At 41.5% G+C, this 14983-nt stretch overlaps 1 protein-coding gene across 1 annotated transcript in view; it reads left to right on the top strand.

Annotated features, from left to right (window-relative positions):
• dnah7 (dynein, axonemal, heavy chain 7) overlaps nucleotides 1-14983 on the top strand; it is a 414399-nt gene that overhangs the window by 191456 nt on the left and 207960 nt on the right. Inside the window, exons 38-40 of the mRNA XM_043692898.1 lie at nucleotides 4062-4188; nucleotides 8889-9108; nucleotides 11284-12156. Coding sequence (XP_043548833.1) covers nucleotides 4062-4188; nucleotides 8889-9108; nucleotides 11284-12156 — 1220 coding nt within the window. The remainder of the gene's footprint in view (nucleotides 1-4061; nucleotides 4189-8888; nucleotides 9109-11283; nucleotides 12157-14983) is intronic.

Below are 14983 nucleotides of genomic sequence, written 5' to 3'. Positions count from 1 at the left end.
GCATCTGTCCACTCACCTAACCTGTCCAGGTCACCCTGTAATCTTCTAACATTCTCCTCACATTTCACCCTGCCACCCAGCTTTGTATCATCAGCAAATGTGCTAATGTTACTATTAATACCATCTTCTAGATCATTATTATATATTGTAAAAAGGTGCGGTCCTAGCACTGATCCCTGCGGTACCCCACTGGTCACCGCCTGCCATTCCGAAATGGAGCTGTTTATCACTACTCTTTGTTTCCTGTCAGCCAACCAATTTTCAATCCAAGTCAGTACTTTGCCCCCAGTACCATGCGCCCTAATTTTGCTCACTAACCTCCTATGTGGAACTTTATCAAAGGCTTTCTGAAAGTCCAGGTACACTACATCTACTGGATCTCCCTTGTCCATCTTCAGAGTTACATCCTCAAAAAATTCCAGAAGAATAGTCAAGCATGATTTCCCCTTCATAAATCCACGCTGCGTCTTACCTATCCTGTTACTGCTATCCAGATGTGTTGTAATTTCATCTTTCCCACCACTGAGGTCAGACTAACTGGTCTATAATTTCCTGTTTTCTCTCTCGCTCCTTTCTTAAAAAGTGGTACAACATTAGCCACCCTCCAATCCGCAGGAACTGATCCTGAATCTATCGAACTTTGGAAAATAATCACCAACGCATCCATGATTTCTAGAGCCACCTCCTTCAGTACCCTGGGATGTAGGCCATCAGGCCCCAGGGACTTATCAGCCTTCGGACCTAACAGTCTCTCCAACACCAATTCCTGGCAAATATAAATTCCCTTCAGTTCAGGTCCTTCAGCCACTATTACCTCTGGGTGATTGCTTGTGTCTTCCCCAGTGAACACAGATCTGAAGTACCAATTCAACTCTTCTGCTATTTCTTTGTTCCCCATATTATATTCCCTATTTCTGTCTTCAAGGGCCCAATTTTAGTCTTAACCACTTTTTTCCCTTTCACATACCTGAAAAAGCTATTACTATTCTCCTTTATATTTTTGGCCAGCTTACCTTTGTACCTCATTTTTTCTCTGCACATTTCCTTCTTAGTAATCCTCTGTTGTTCTTTAAAAGCTTCCCAGTTCTCCGTTTTCCCACTCATCTTTGCTATGTTATGACTGACTCTTAACTGCAGTCTGAAATGGCCTAGCAAGCCACTCAGTTCTAACAAACTGCTATAAGTCTAAATAAAGGAATGAAACCTCATGGTCACCGACACTGGCTCCTGTTCACAAGAACTGTTTTGACATTAGAATTCTGATGCTTGTTTTCTGATCCATCTCTGACCTTGCCTCATCCTTAACTCTGTTTCCATATCCAATACCATAGCCCTCCAAGTTATCTGCGCTTCTCTAATTATGGTCTCTTGTAAATTCCCAATTTAATGGAATTACTCCACTATTATTGTCCATGCTTTCATTCTTTTTATTGTTTATTGGATGTGGGAGTCTGGCTGTACAGGACATTGGTGAGGCCACTTATGTAATTTAGAGGGATATGAGCCAAATGTTGGCAAATGGGACCAGTTCAGTTGAGCATAACTCAAACCCTCCAAACGCAGCACATCCTTGTTCATATTTTCTGAACCCTTTCAATTTTAACAATATCTTTCTTATAGTAGGGAGACCAGAATTGAAGGCAATATTTGAAAAGTGGCCTTACCAATGTCATAGAGTCATAGAGATGTACAGCACGGAAAGAGACCCTTTGGTCCAATTCATCCATGCCGACCAGATATCCTAAGTTAATATAGTCCCATTTGCCAGCATTTGTCCCATATGCCTGTAAACCCTTCCTATTCAAACACACATCCAGATGCCTTTTAAATGTTGCAATTGTGCCAGCCTCCACCACTTCCTTTGGCAGCTCATTCCATACACACATCATCCTTTGCGTGAAGAAGTTGCCCCTTAGGTCCCTTTTAAATCTTTTCCCTCTCACCCTAAATTTATGACCTCTAATTCTGGACTCCCCTCATGATTTTATAAGCCTTTACAAGGTTACTCTACAGCCTCCGACGCTCCGGGGAAAACAGCCCCAGCTTATTCAGTCTCTTCCTAGAGCACAAACCCTCCAACGCTGGCAACATTCTTGCAAATCTTTTCTGAACTTTTTCAAGTTTCATAGCATCCTTCCTATAGGAGGAAAGCCAGAATTACACACAATATTCCAAAAGTGGCTTAGCCAATGTCCTGTATAACCACAACATGGCCTCCCAACTACCATACTCAATGCTCAGATCAATGAAGGAAAGCGTACTAAATGCTGCCTTCACTATCCTATCCTTACTATCCTATCTTCACTATCCTTCACTATCCTGTGACTTCACTTTGAAAGAACTATGAATCTGCACTCAAAGGTTTATTTGTTCAGCAACACTCCCCAAGACCTTACCATTAAGTCCTGCTCTGATTTGCCTTTCCAAAATGCAGCACCTCACATTTATCTAAGTTAAGCTCCATCTGCCACTCCTCAGCCCATTGGCTCATCTGATCAAGATCACATTGTACTCTGAGATAACCTTTTTCGCTGTCCACTACACCTCCAATTTTGGTGTCATCTGAAAACTTACTAACTATACCTCCTATGTTCACATCCAAATCATTTATATAAATGATGAAAAGCAGTGGATCCAGCACTGATCCTTGCGGTGCACTATTGGTCACAGGCCTCCAGTCCAAACTGTACTTTTCCTTCTCTCTCTCTCTTTGTTTCTCTTATTTTTTTCCTCTTCATAGTAGGTTTGATTCTCAATTATATTATCTATCTGACATGTCATGAGCAGACTTTTTCAGCTTCATCTTACTCTCTAATCTCTTCCATCATCCAGGGATCGCTAAAATATTTTGCCTTCTCTGTCCCCTTATTGGAATGTTCTGCTCTCACTTTTCTGCAACTGTAAAAAAACAAGCCAAATTCTGAAGAGAAAAACAAATTTATCTAACACCTCGATTTCCTCTTTGTTCAGTAGTTAACAGGAATAATTGAGATTCACTAATGTGAAAATCCTTAGTTTCTGTCCTTTTTTAAACATTTGTTGTAGGAATGTGGGACGTCTCTGGCTAGACCAGTATTTATTGCCATTCCCTAATCTGTTGTCTTTGAGAAAATTGTGGTGAGCTACCTTCTTGGAGTATTGCAATCCAGGATGATGAGTGCATACAGCACTGCGAGCTCTTTTATTTAGTGTTTTCAAGTGTTCCCATAAAGTGTTTCTTCTATACTTACAGCCTGTAGACCTACCATAAAAGATATTTCATATGATCCTCAACACTCTTTTGTGAATGTGAGTTAGAATAGATTGAAGAACAGAAATCCTCTTGCAGCAGTCAACTCCATTGCCAGTATATCCAGTTTCTGAGAACAGAATTCTCAGTAGAGCCTCTGTCACCTCTGTTGTAGTCGTACAGCTAGTCATTTGATCCATGTTAGACAAATTTGCTTTCTGTGCTCTGCTCAAAGTCCTGATACAAATTGAAGTTGAGCTCCATCTGAACCACTGCATAGAAGTTCAATGGCAGCCTCTGCAATATTCCTAGTATATTATCATAAGCCTTCTTTGGTAAACCATGCATAACACCAGGCCAATTCACATTTTGACGTATTTAGAAATGCATTGATTGTAATTTTCAGCAGAAATCAGTGGAGCAGCCATTTATGTGGTGGGGTGACCACTTCCAACGAAGGGCAATTGGAATCAAAATATTAAACCTGTTTTTCTCTCCACAGATACTGCCCAACCTGCTGTGTTTCTCCAGCACTTTTTTGGAGTTTTGTTTAGTGAGTTCCAGGCACCAGGTAATTGGTCACCCATAGTGTAAATTTCACAAGCAATTGACTTACTGTCATTGTGCTGGGACATCCATTGGATCTGGATGCACATCTGGTATGTCCCGTTTCTGACCATCTGGAATGTCCCGTTTCTGACCATCTGGAGGCCAAAGATTCTGTGCCTATATTTGTGGAGCTTTGGCGTCCATTTTGTTCACTAATAATGTGTCTGATGTTCCTTAATAGTGGTGATGTCCTCTGTTAATAACAAAATTATGTTGCTCTTAGGTGGTGGCCGAAACCCAATTACACCTCGATTCATGAGGCACTTTAATACTGTGACTATTAATGAGTTTCAAGACCAAACTATGTACATCATTTTTTCTCGGATCCTTGATTGGCAGTTTACCATAAGGTATATTACATTACTTAAAGACTTAAATGTTTGAATGAACTGGCAGAAGCTTCAGTCAAGTTTAAATAACTTGCTGTTATTTGAAAATGCATAGAAAAGGCATAGAGTGATCTGTTAAAATGCTTTTAAAATTATGTTTTCACTTTTTGTTTTTATTTTCTTGCCTTTATACTTTGGTCTGGAATTTTCTTGACATGACTATCTGTTGTTGAACTTCTTAAATAGGTAGCATCCGCTATATGTTTCTTGAGGAAGCAACACAAGCTTCCTGAGTGTTTTCAGCTGCACATCCCATTGTGCAGGTCTATATGTAAAGTGGTTAAAAAAAAGTGTTTTAGCTAACCAGGAAGAAACTTTTGCGCAGCAGTCTGCATACTGTACTATCTTGTTCGAGGACAAATATGCAAATGAGGAACCGTTCATGGCTGTTCTTTTTTTTCTTTCAAATACCTTCACCAATATTTTTATTATACTTGGATAGGATTATGAATATAGTATAAAATTGCCATCTGTGACTATTGGCCAGCATAACAAACCACCAAGCTAGAAGCAACAAATGCATGACTTCCCTTATTTAGTGTTCCAAGCCAGGATATTGAATGCAGGATGTGTAAACTTCTAAGTGTACACATCACCAAGTCGCACATTATCTTCTCTTGTGCCACACAGAGGGTGATAGTACTGGCACTGACTACCAGCTGACTCTTACTCCCTAAGACTGTGGAATAATAATTTCAGAAATTCTACCTGCTCAAAAGGCTGATTTTATAAATTTTTCTTCCTTATGCAGTTTGGTAACAACACCACATTCACTCTCTTGAAGGAGGATATCAAAAACCGCTCCTTCTTAACACATTTTGGTTGAGGAAATGCTACAGTTATGCATCTTGTGCTGTGCTTTACAGCTTAGCAATTACTGCCACATGTAACTTTCAATCCTTTTCTCCACTTTAGCAGTTTCCCCCCAAATCACTTACTTCAACGCTCCTATTATGTCAATGAACTCTCACTCCAGAATTGGTTAGATTCTCATTTTTATTCTACCATCTTGCAATGCCTAACATTTGTGGGACACGGACATGCTTTGAACAGAATCTCACTTCCTTGTATCCTTTGTTCATTTTCCCTCAGATATCCCACTAACATTTCTCTCCGAGCCAAGAGCTGGAAAGCACTTTGCTATAGTCAAGTGAAATACTGATTGGGGAAGTCTGCAACCTATCTGTAAAGACAAACAGTGACTGTACAGGACATTGATGAAAATCAGTGGGCATGTGGTTGCTTGTTGCTTCAGATGCTCCATGCAGATAGCCATTTTCTCATGGAGTAGGGCATCTGAACAAATGTTATATCATGATACACATGTTGGAAACTAAGGAGAAAGTGAGGACAGCAGATGCTAGAGATCAGTGTTGAAAAGTGTAGTACTGGTAATGGACAGCAGGTCAGGCAGCATCCGAGGAGCAGGAGAGATGATGTTTCAGGCATAAGCCCTTCATCGAGAATGTGAAGGGGGGGAAGGGGGCTGAAAGATAAATAGGGGCTGGGAGTTGGGCTGTGGGGTAGGTAGCTTGGAAGGCGATAGGTAGATGCAGGTGAGAGGTGATGATGGTAGGTTGGAGCAATGGGTAGAGCAGATAGGTGGGAAGGAAGATGTACAGGTGGGACAGTTCAAGAGGGTGATGCTGAATTTGGGAGTTGGATCAGGGATGAGGATGCCCCCCAGCCCAACTCCCAGCCCCTATTTACCTTTGAGCCCCCCACCGCCCCACAATACTGCTGAAGGGTGTCTGCCCGAAACATTGACTCTCCTGCTCCTCGGATGCTATGCTTTTCCAGTGCCACACTTTTTGATATTGGAAACTTAACACTACCAGTCTCTAACTATAGGCAGTGCCTCTGGAAATTGACCTCATAGTTCTCTGCTGTTGTTCAAGAATAATCCTTCACATAGATGACTTGTTCCCTGTTCAATTGATACTTAACAATTGTGCTCACTTAAACAGTGCTGGGTGGATCATGTGACTATAAGAACCTGCTGTTCTTATCACCAAAACCTCCTTCTGCTCAAATGATTTATGGGATTCACCAAATGAGAACCTGCCTATATCCCATTGAGTTTCCATCATGACATATGTGCTGGTGCTGGTTAAAGTCATGACTGAATAGTATTATGGTGCATTTCAGGATTGTGCAGTCTTTTCTATGGACTCCTCAGCCTCCTTCAGCAATATTTTCTCTCCCATATTTGAAGAACCTTGGGAACATGTAAAGATAGGACAAGAACAGGAGTAAACCATTTGGCCATTTGAGTGTTCTCTGTCAGTTTTTTTAAGATCATGGCTATCCAACTTTGTCTCAACTTCACTTTTCTATCTGTTCCCATAGCTGTTGGCTCGCTTGTCTTCAAAAGGCTATCCGTTTAGAGACATAAATTAGAACTGACTAGGGAAAACTGTTCAAAGTCATCATTATGCTAATGAGCAGATTGATGTTGGTAATTTTTTCCGTTCAACTTGAGAGTACTCTGTTCATGACCTTTGTGAAATCCAATTCCATCTCCAGCTTTCTAGAAGATCTCATTCTCATTCTGCAACCCTGTTAATTGCCATAGCCTCTTCCTCCTTAGTGGCTAAGATAGCAAAGACTGGGTAACTACAATAGAAATTCTGTCCTGTCTCCAAGCTGCAAGGTGAGTTAAGTTTGTGAGAAATGGAGTACTTAGAGAAGGTGGAAGTTCATTTGTGGATAGTTTAAAAAGGTAGAAGACAGAGGGTGGTGGTGGAGGGTTGTTTTTCAGACTGGAGGCCTGTGACCAGTGGAGTGCCACAAGGATCGGTGCTGGACCCTCTACTTTTGTCATTTACACAAATGATTTGGATGCGAGTATAAGAGGTCCAGTTAGTAAGTTTGCATATAACACCAAAATTGGAGGTATAGTGGACAGCGAAGAGGGTTACCTCAGATTACAACAGGATCTGGACCAGATGGGCCAATGGGCTGAGAAGTAGCAGATGGAGTTTAATTCAGATAAATGTGAGGTGCTGCATTTTGGGAAAGCAAATCTTAGCAGGACTTATACACTTAATGGTAAGGTCCGACGGAGTGTTGCTGAACAAAGAGACCTTAGAGTGTAGGTTCATAGCTCCTTGAAAGTGGAGTCACAGGTAGATAGGATAGTGAAGAAGGCATTTGGTATGCTTTCCTTTATTGGTCAGAGTCTTGAGTACAGGAGTTGGGAGGTCATGTTGCGGCTGTACAGGACATTGGTTAGGCCACTGTTGGAATATTGCATGCAATTCTGGTCTCCTTCCTATCGGAAAGATGTTGTGAAACTTGAAAGGGTTCAGAAAAGATTTACAAGGATGTTGCCAGGTTTGGAGGATTTGAGCTACAGGGAGAGGCTGAACAGGCTGGGGCTGTTTTCCCTGGACTGTCGGAGGCTGAGGGGTGACCTTAGAGAGGTTTACAAAATTATGAGGGGCATGGATAGGATAAATAGACAGGGGTGGGGGAGTCCAGAACTAGAGAGCATAGGTTTAGGGTGAGAAGGGAAAGATATAAAAGAGACCTAAGGGGCAACTTTTTCACGCAGAGGGTAAAGATAGGACTGCCAGAGGATGTGGTGGAGGCTGGTACAATTGCAACATTTAAAAGGCATTTGGATGGGTATACAACATTTAAAAGGCATTTGGATGGGTATATGAATGGGAAGGGTTTGGAGGGATATGGGCTGGATGCTGGCAAGTGGGACTAGATTGGGTTGGGATACCTGGTCAGCATGGACAGGTTGGACATGTTTTCCATGCTGTACATCTCTATGACTCTATGACTCTAATGTTGGTGATGGATGTGAGACAACATGAAGTGCCAGCGTCAGCCCTTCAGATTGTATTTGATGAGGAGTCTTGAGGGATGGAAGGTTGGGTGAAACCACAAAGTGTCTTGGTCTCAGAAGTACTGTTTAGGAGAATGCTATGGGAGTAACAATCTGCGGGTTGAATCTTGAATGTGGGATGCCATTCGCCTTTTACTGCTATGATGAGGCCACTATATTTCTTTTGGCATTTAATCCAACTTTGAAGTATCACTCTCCTTAGCTGATTACTCTATGCTTGCTTTGTTTTTGAAACTGATCTTTTACTCCTGTCTGCTGGGAACATCTTTTCCATTTGGGCCCTTACAAGCTACAACATAACCTCTGATCTAACTCCAGGAATAAAGGAGGGCTGGGGACATTGCTGAGACTCATCATTGAAGCTGCTCTTTCGTCCTGTCCTGCTAATTGTAGCATGATTCCTTCTGCTTCTACTGAGTCCATCTAAGTAAGCAGGCATGATCATGGCCCAAACCTGACTAGTTAAGGCTTGTTCAAGAAACCCAGAATTAAGGTGCTAATGTGGCTGAGTTAAAAAGCCAAAGCAAAGTCCATTACACAAACTTGCAAATTCCTGATCTGCTGTAAATTTTCCCTGCTGTTTAATGCAGCAAAGTGTTACAATTTTGCCACCTGCTATCACTTGTTTATAATGGAATAACATAGTTGAAACTATCTGCAACAAAATCGAGACTATGACTCTTTGTAATGAGTTTGTGGTTCTTCTGTCAATTAATAGTGTATTTTATCTTTTTATGAATAATCAAATCTGCATTTCTACTATAAATGTAACTTTGATTGCATTTATTGTATTGTCATCTAGATTCACTTTCCAACCAGAATTTGGAACACTAACTTCACAAGTTGTGAATGCCACTTTGGTTGTTTACAAGGAAGCAATGAAAAATCTCCTCCCAACACCAGCTAAGTCTCACTATCTGTTCAACCTGCGGGACTTTTCCCGTGTTATTCAAGGGGTGTGTCTTTCCAGTCCAGAAACATCAGAATCTCCAGCTGTGATCAAGCGTCTCTGGGTTCATGAGGTGAAATCTCTACTTATATCCATTACTGGGACATGGCCTGATTTAATTTTCAAATGAAAATAAGAAATGCTTGTTGGTAGGCTACTGGTATTGAAAGAAAACATGTTGGTATCACATAATCTCCCAGTAGGAATCATGTTTCTTTCCTGAACAAATTTTATTCCAATAAGATACAAACAGGAGTAGACTACACAGCCTCTTGTGCCTGCTCATTTGTTTAACTAGATCATAACTGTTACAATCTGTGCAGAGACCTATAATTTTTTAAGAGTCTTTTTTGTTTCCAGTTGACAGCTGAAAGAATATATAAAAATATTTCATGCTTTATAACTTTTAGAGTAAATGACTAAAAGAGCTATTGATTTAATGCTAGTTTTTTTTAAAATAGGCTAGTTGCAATTTAAACTACGAAAAAGATGATTCAATTTTATACTTATCACACATTGCACTCACCACAGAATTACAGTCCTTATAATATTCCTTAGTTGCTTGCAGCTTCCATGAATTCCCATCCCCATCTTGCCAAATGGTAATTTTGTTTGACCATCTCCAGACACTTTCTTAAAGCCACCACTACCAGTAAGGTACCTTCTGATTATTATTCTTCCCACATTGGGACAAATTTTCTTAAATCTATAGAACACAGACTGTGACTTGTCACGTGAAGAATGTTTGAGGACTCGAGTCCATACTCAATGGAGTTTAGAAGGATGAGAGGGGATCTTATTGAAACTTACAGAATACTGAGAGGCCTGGATAGAGTGGATTTGGAGAAGATACTTCCACTTGTAGGAGAGACTTGGTCCTGAGGGTACAGCCTCAGAGTGAAGGGATGACTATTGAGAACTGAGATGAGGAGGGATTTCTTCAGCCAGAGGGTGATTAATTTGTGTAACTCTGCTGCAGAGGGTTGTGGAGGCCAAGTCACTGAGTATATTTAAGACAGAGATAGATAGCTTCTTGATTAGTAAGGGGATCAAGGGATATAGGGAGAAAGCAGGAGAATGGGGTTAAGAACATATCAGTCATGATTGGATGGTGGAGCAGATAGGATGGGCTGAATGTTGTAATTTTGTTCCTATATCTTCTAGACTTATGGTTTTATATGTCTCCCTGGAGACTGTGTTTCTTCTGTATCTGTCTGTGGTAGCTCATGATGCTAAGTAGTCTTTTATATTTGCTGACGAGACAGATCAGCATTCTGTTTATCATATTAATTGCTTTGTATGGAAGCCAGTAATCTGATCTCAGAAATGACTTCCTGTGTCATCTTTTCAATGGTGATGTGAAACATATTAGTCTTGCATAGGTAGAAGTACTGATGAATTCCTCTGACCCCAACTCTCTTTCATCTTTGAAGCACATCAACATACAACCCAATACTTGCAATGCCTTTCTGGGACTTTGGGAGACTCAGGGAGTCTCTCCTACCTCCTGCTCCTGGAAGTGGTGGGCTTGGAAGCAGAGAAGTCATTTAATTAGGCAGTGTGGTGCAGGCCCAAACTGCTCCTTTCTCACCTATAACAGCATTGAGTTATGGACAAAGATGCCCTCTCTAGCTTATCCCCCACCTCAAGAACCACTAACCCCAATTGTCCATCCCACATCAATTAACTTAGTCCTGGGTCCTCCATAATCTGGGAACTATGGGTGTGCTATTCTGCCACCATGGCTACTTTAATGGTACTGCAGACAGTAACAGCTGCTGGCCTCTAACTGACCAGCAACTCCAACTGGCTGGGACTTACACACCAAACACCTTGATTCCAGGTGAAGGTCCACCACTGGCATTGCCATTGCCAAGTGGTTTATGGTTTAGCAAGCCTTCCCTTGAAGTTGCTGCATTGACCTCTTTCTGATCATCTAGCTGGCTGATGAGACCTCCCAATACCTCAGCAAGATTCTGTCCTTACAGTCTGCCCAATGTAAACTCAGATACAACTGATATTGTCTCCAAATGTATTTAACTCACATTTTCTTTCCATAAAACAGTCCAAGCCTTTCATTACTCTAACAAACTAACATTGTAAGGTAGACCTGGGAGCAGATCACATGATGCTCTTGATCTTACTCTCAAATTAATTGCAATATCATAATCTTATGAACCTCATAATTATAAGAACTAATTTTTTAAAAATCTTTTCTGTCATGTGAATATCGCTGGCTGAATTACAGGTTTTACGAGTCTATTATGATCGTTTGGTGGATGATGGAGATCGAGCATGGCTTGTTGACTGTCTCCGAGAAGTGACAAATAGTCAGCTGGAAGACAACTTTGATGAGCTCTTCATATACCTTGATGCTGACAGTGATGGCATAGTGAAGGAAGATGATCTTCGTAGCCTAATGTTCTGTGATTTTAGTGATCCCAAAGGTGAAGACAAAGGCTATAGAGAAATCTTTGATGTTAGAAAGTTACGAAAAATAGTTGAAGGTCATTTGGATGAGTTTAATAATCTCAGTAAAAAGCCGATGAATTTGGTTGTATTCAGATTTGCAATAGAGCATGTCTGTCGAATTTCCCGTATCTTAAAGCAGCCCCATAGCCATGCACTTTTGGTAGGAGTAGGAGGAAGTGGTCGTCAGTCACTAACTCGGCTTGCATCGCACATGGCTGACTATATTCTGTTTCAAGTGGAAATTTCCAAGAGTTATGGTTCTACTGAATGGCGAGAAGATTTAAAACTAATATTCCGAAAAGCTACTGAAGGTGAGATGCAAGGTGTTTTTTTATTTACTGACACTCAGATTAAACAAGAATCATTCCTAGAAGACATCAACAATTTACTGAATGCGGGAGAAGTACCAAATCTCTTTGCAGTGGATGAGAAACAGGAGGTTTGTGAACGTATGCGTCTAATTGATCGTCAAAGAGACAAATCAAAACAGACTGATGGAAGTCCATTGGCACTTTTCAACATGTTTATTGACCGTTGTCGTAATCAGTTACATGTTGTTTTAGCAATGAGTCCAATTGGAGATGCTTTCCGTAACAGGCTGAGGAAATTCCCAGCACTTGTCAACTGTTGCACCATAAACTGGTTTCAGGTAAGTGCATAACTTACTTGTTTATTAGAATGGAAAAAAAATATATTTGATTACCTCTGAGAGGAAATAGCTGGGGCCTTAACAGATATCTTTGCAGCATCCTTGAACACGGGTGATGTCCTGGAGGACTGGAGACTGCTAATGCTGTCCCTTGTTTAAGAAGGGTAGCAGGGAAAATCCAGGTAATTATAGACTGGCGAGCCTGACGTGAGTGGTAGGGAAGCTGCTGGAGAAGATACTGTATTCCCATTTGGAAGAAAATGGGCTTATCAGTGATAGGCAACATGGTTTTGTGCAAGGAAGGTCATATCTTACCAACTTAATAGAATTTTTTGAGAAAGTGACAAAGTTGATTGATGAGGGAAGGGTTGTAGATATCATATACATGGACTTCAGTAAGGCGTTTGAGAAAGTTCCCCATAGTAGGCTGATGGGGAAAGTGAAGTTGCATGGGGTCCACAGTGTACTAGCTAGATGGATAAAGAACTGGCTGGGCAGCAGGAGACAGTGGTAGTAATGGAAGGGAGTTTCTCAAAATGAAGAACTGTGACCAGTAGTGTTCCACAGGGATCCATGCAGGGACCACTGTTGTTTGTGATATACATAAATGATCTGGAGGAAGCTATAGGTGGTCTGATTAGCAAGTTCACAGATGACACTAAGATTGGTTGAGTAGCAGATAGTGAAGGACTGTCAGAGAAAACAGCAGAATGTAGATAGATTGGACAGTTGGATGGAGAAATGGCAGATGGAGTTTAATTTGAGCAAATGTGAGCTGATGAATTTTGGAAGATCCAGTTCAAGAGTAAACTATACAGCAAATGGAAAAGTCCTGGGGAAAATTGCGGGCGGCACGGTGGCACAGTGGATAGCACTGCTACCTCACAGCGCCAGAGATCCTGGTTCAATTCCCGCCTCAGGCAACTGTGCGGAGTTTGCACGTTCTCCCCGTGTCTGCATGGGTTTCCTCTGGGTGCTCTGGTTTCCTCTGGTTTCCAAAAAAAATGTGCAGGTTAGGTGAATTGACCACGCTAAATTGCCCCTAATGTTAGGTGAAGGGGTAAATGTAGGGGAATGGGTCTGGGTGGGTTGCTCTTCGGAGGGTCGGTATGGATTTGTTGGGCCGAAGGGCCTATTTCCACACTGTAAATAATCTAATCTAATCTAAAAATTGAGGTACAGGTCTATTGTTCCCTGAATGTGGTAACACATAGAGTGGTTAAGAAGGCAGACGGCATGCTTTCCTTCATTGGGCGGGGCATTGAGTAAAAGAGTTAGCAGTTCATGTTACAGTTATATAAGACATTGGTTCAGCCACATTTGGAATACCGTGTACGGTTCTGACCTCCACATTACCAAAAGGCTGTGGATGCTTTCGAAAGGGTGCAGAGGAGGTTCATCTGGATGTTGCCTGGTATGGAGGGCTGTAGTTATGAAGAGATGTTGAATAGGTTAGGAGCTTATTTTCATTAGAAAGACGGAAGTATACAAAATCATGAGAGGTATAGACAAGGTGGATAGCAAGGAGCTTTTTAACCAGAGTGAGGGACTCAATTACTAGGGGTCACGAATTCAATGTGAGAGGGAGAAGTTTAAGGGAGATATGTGTGGGAGGTTCTTTATGCAGAGTGTCTGGCATGCGTTGTCAGTGGAGGTGGTAGAGGCGGGCATGATAGCGTCATGTAAGATGCATCTTGACAGATACATGAATGAGCAGGGAGCAGAGGGATACAGATCCTTAAAAAATAGGTGACAGGTTTAGATAGAGGACCTGGATTGGCACAGGCTTGGAGTGCTGAGGGACCTGTTCCTGTGTTGTAATTTTCTTTGTTCTTTGTTCTCTGTGTTGATAAGTTTTTGAATCTGTTAGAAAAATTAATAGGATGTTTAATCTCTCAAACTTGTCCCACCAGTCTTTAAATAAAATCATTGTCTATCTGTGACCTAATGTCATATATCTGCCTTTATGTTATGTCTTTTGGTACCTTTGGTTAACATAAATCTATTCAATTTAATATTTAATATTTAAGTTAACAAATAGAAAAATTCATAGTTGACCTTGCAGAAATCTATGTGGGGGAGTTCACAGCAGGGGAGCAGTTAAGTAGCTTTTTAAAGTGTAACCTTACCATTTTTGTAAATCTACAATCGTGAGTAGAGTCATAGAGTCATAGAGAGGTACAGCATGGAAACAGACCCTTCGGTCCAACCTGTCCATGCCGACCAGCTATCCCAACCCAGTCCAGTCCCACCTGCCAGCACCTGGCCCATATCCCTCCAAACCCTTCCTATTCATATACCCATCCAAATGCCTCTTAAATGTTGCAATTGTACCAGCCTCCACCACATCCTCTATCTTTACCCTCTGCATGAAAACGTTGCCCCTTAGGTCTCTTTTATACCTTTCCCCTCTCACCCTAAACCTATGCCCTCTAGTTCTGGACAACCCGACCCCAGGGAAAAGACTTTGTCTATTTATCCTATCCATGCCCCTCATAATTATGTAAACCTTTGTAAGGTCACCCCTCAGCTTCCGCCGCTCCAGGGAAAACAGCCCCAGCCTGTTCAGCCTCTCCCTGTAGCTCAAATCCTCCAAACCTGGCAACATCCTTGTAAATCTTTTCTGAACCCTTTCAAGTTTCACAACATCTTTCCGATAGGAAGGAGACCAGAATTGCATGCAATATTCCAACAGTGGCCTAACCAATGTCCTGTACATCCGCAACATGACCTCCCAACTCCTGTACTCAATACTCTGACCAATAAAGGAAAGCATACCAAACACCTTCTTCACTATCCTATCTACCTGCGACTCCACTTTCAAGGA

Source organism: Chiloscyllium plagiosum, chromosome 7, assembly GCF_004010195.1.
Source record: "Chiloscyllium plagiosum isolate BGI_BamShark_2017 chromosome 7, ASM401019v2, whole genome shotgun sequence".
NCBI classification, from domain to species: Eukaryota; Metazoa; Chordata; class Chondrichthyes; order Orectolobiformes; family Hemiscylliidae; genus Chiloscyllium; species Chiloscyllium plagiosum.
Note: the sequence above shows the minus strand (reverse complement) of the source record. Positions and strands in the feature narration are given on the sequence as shown.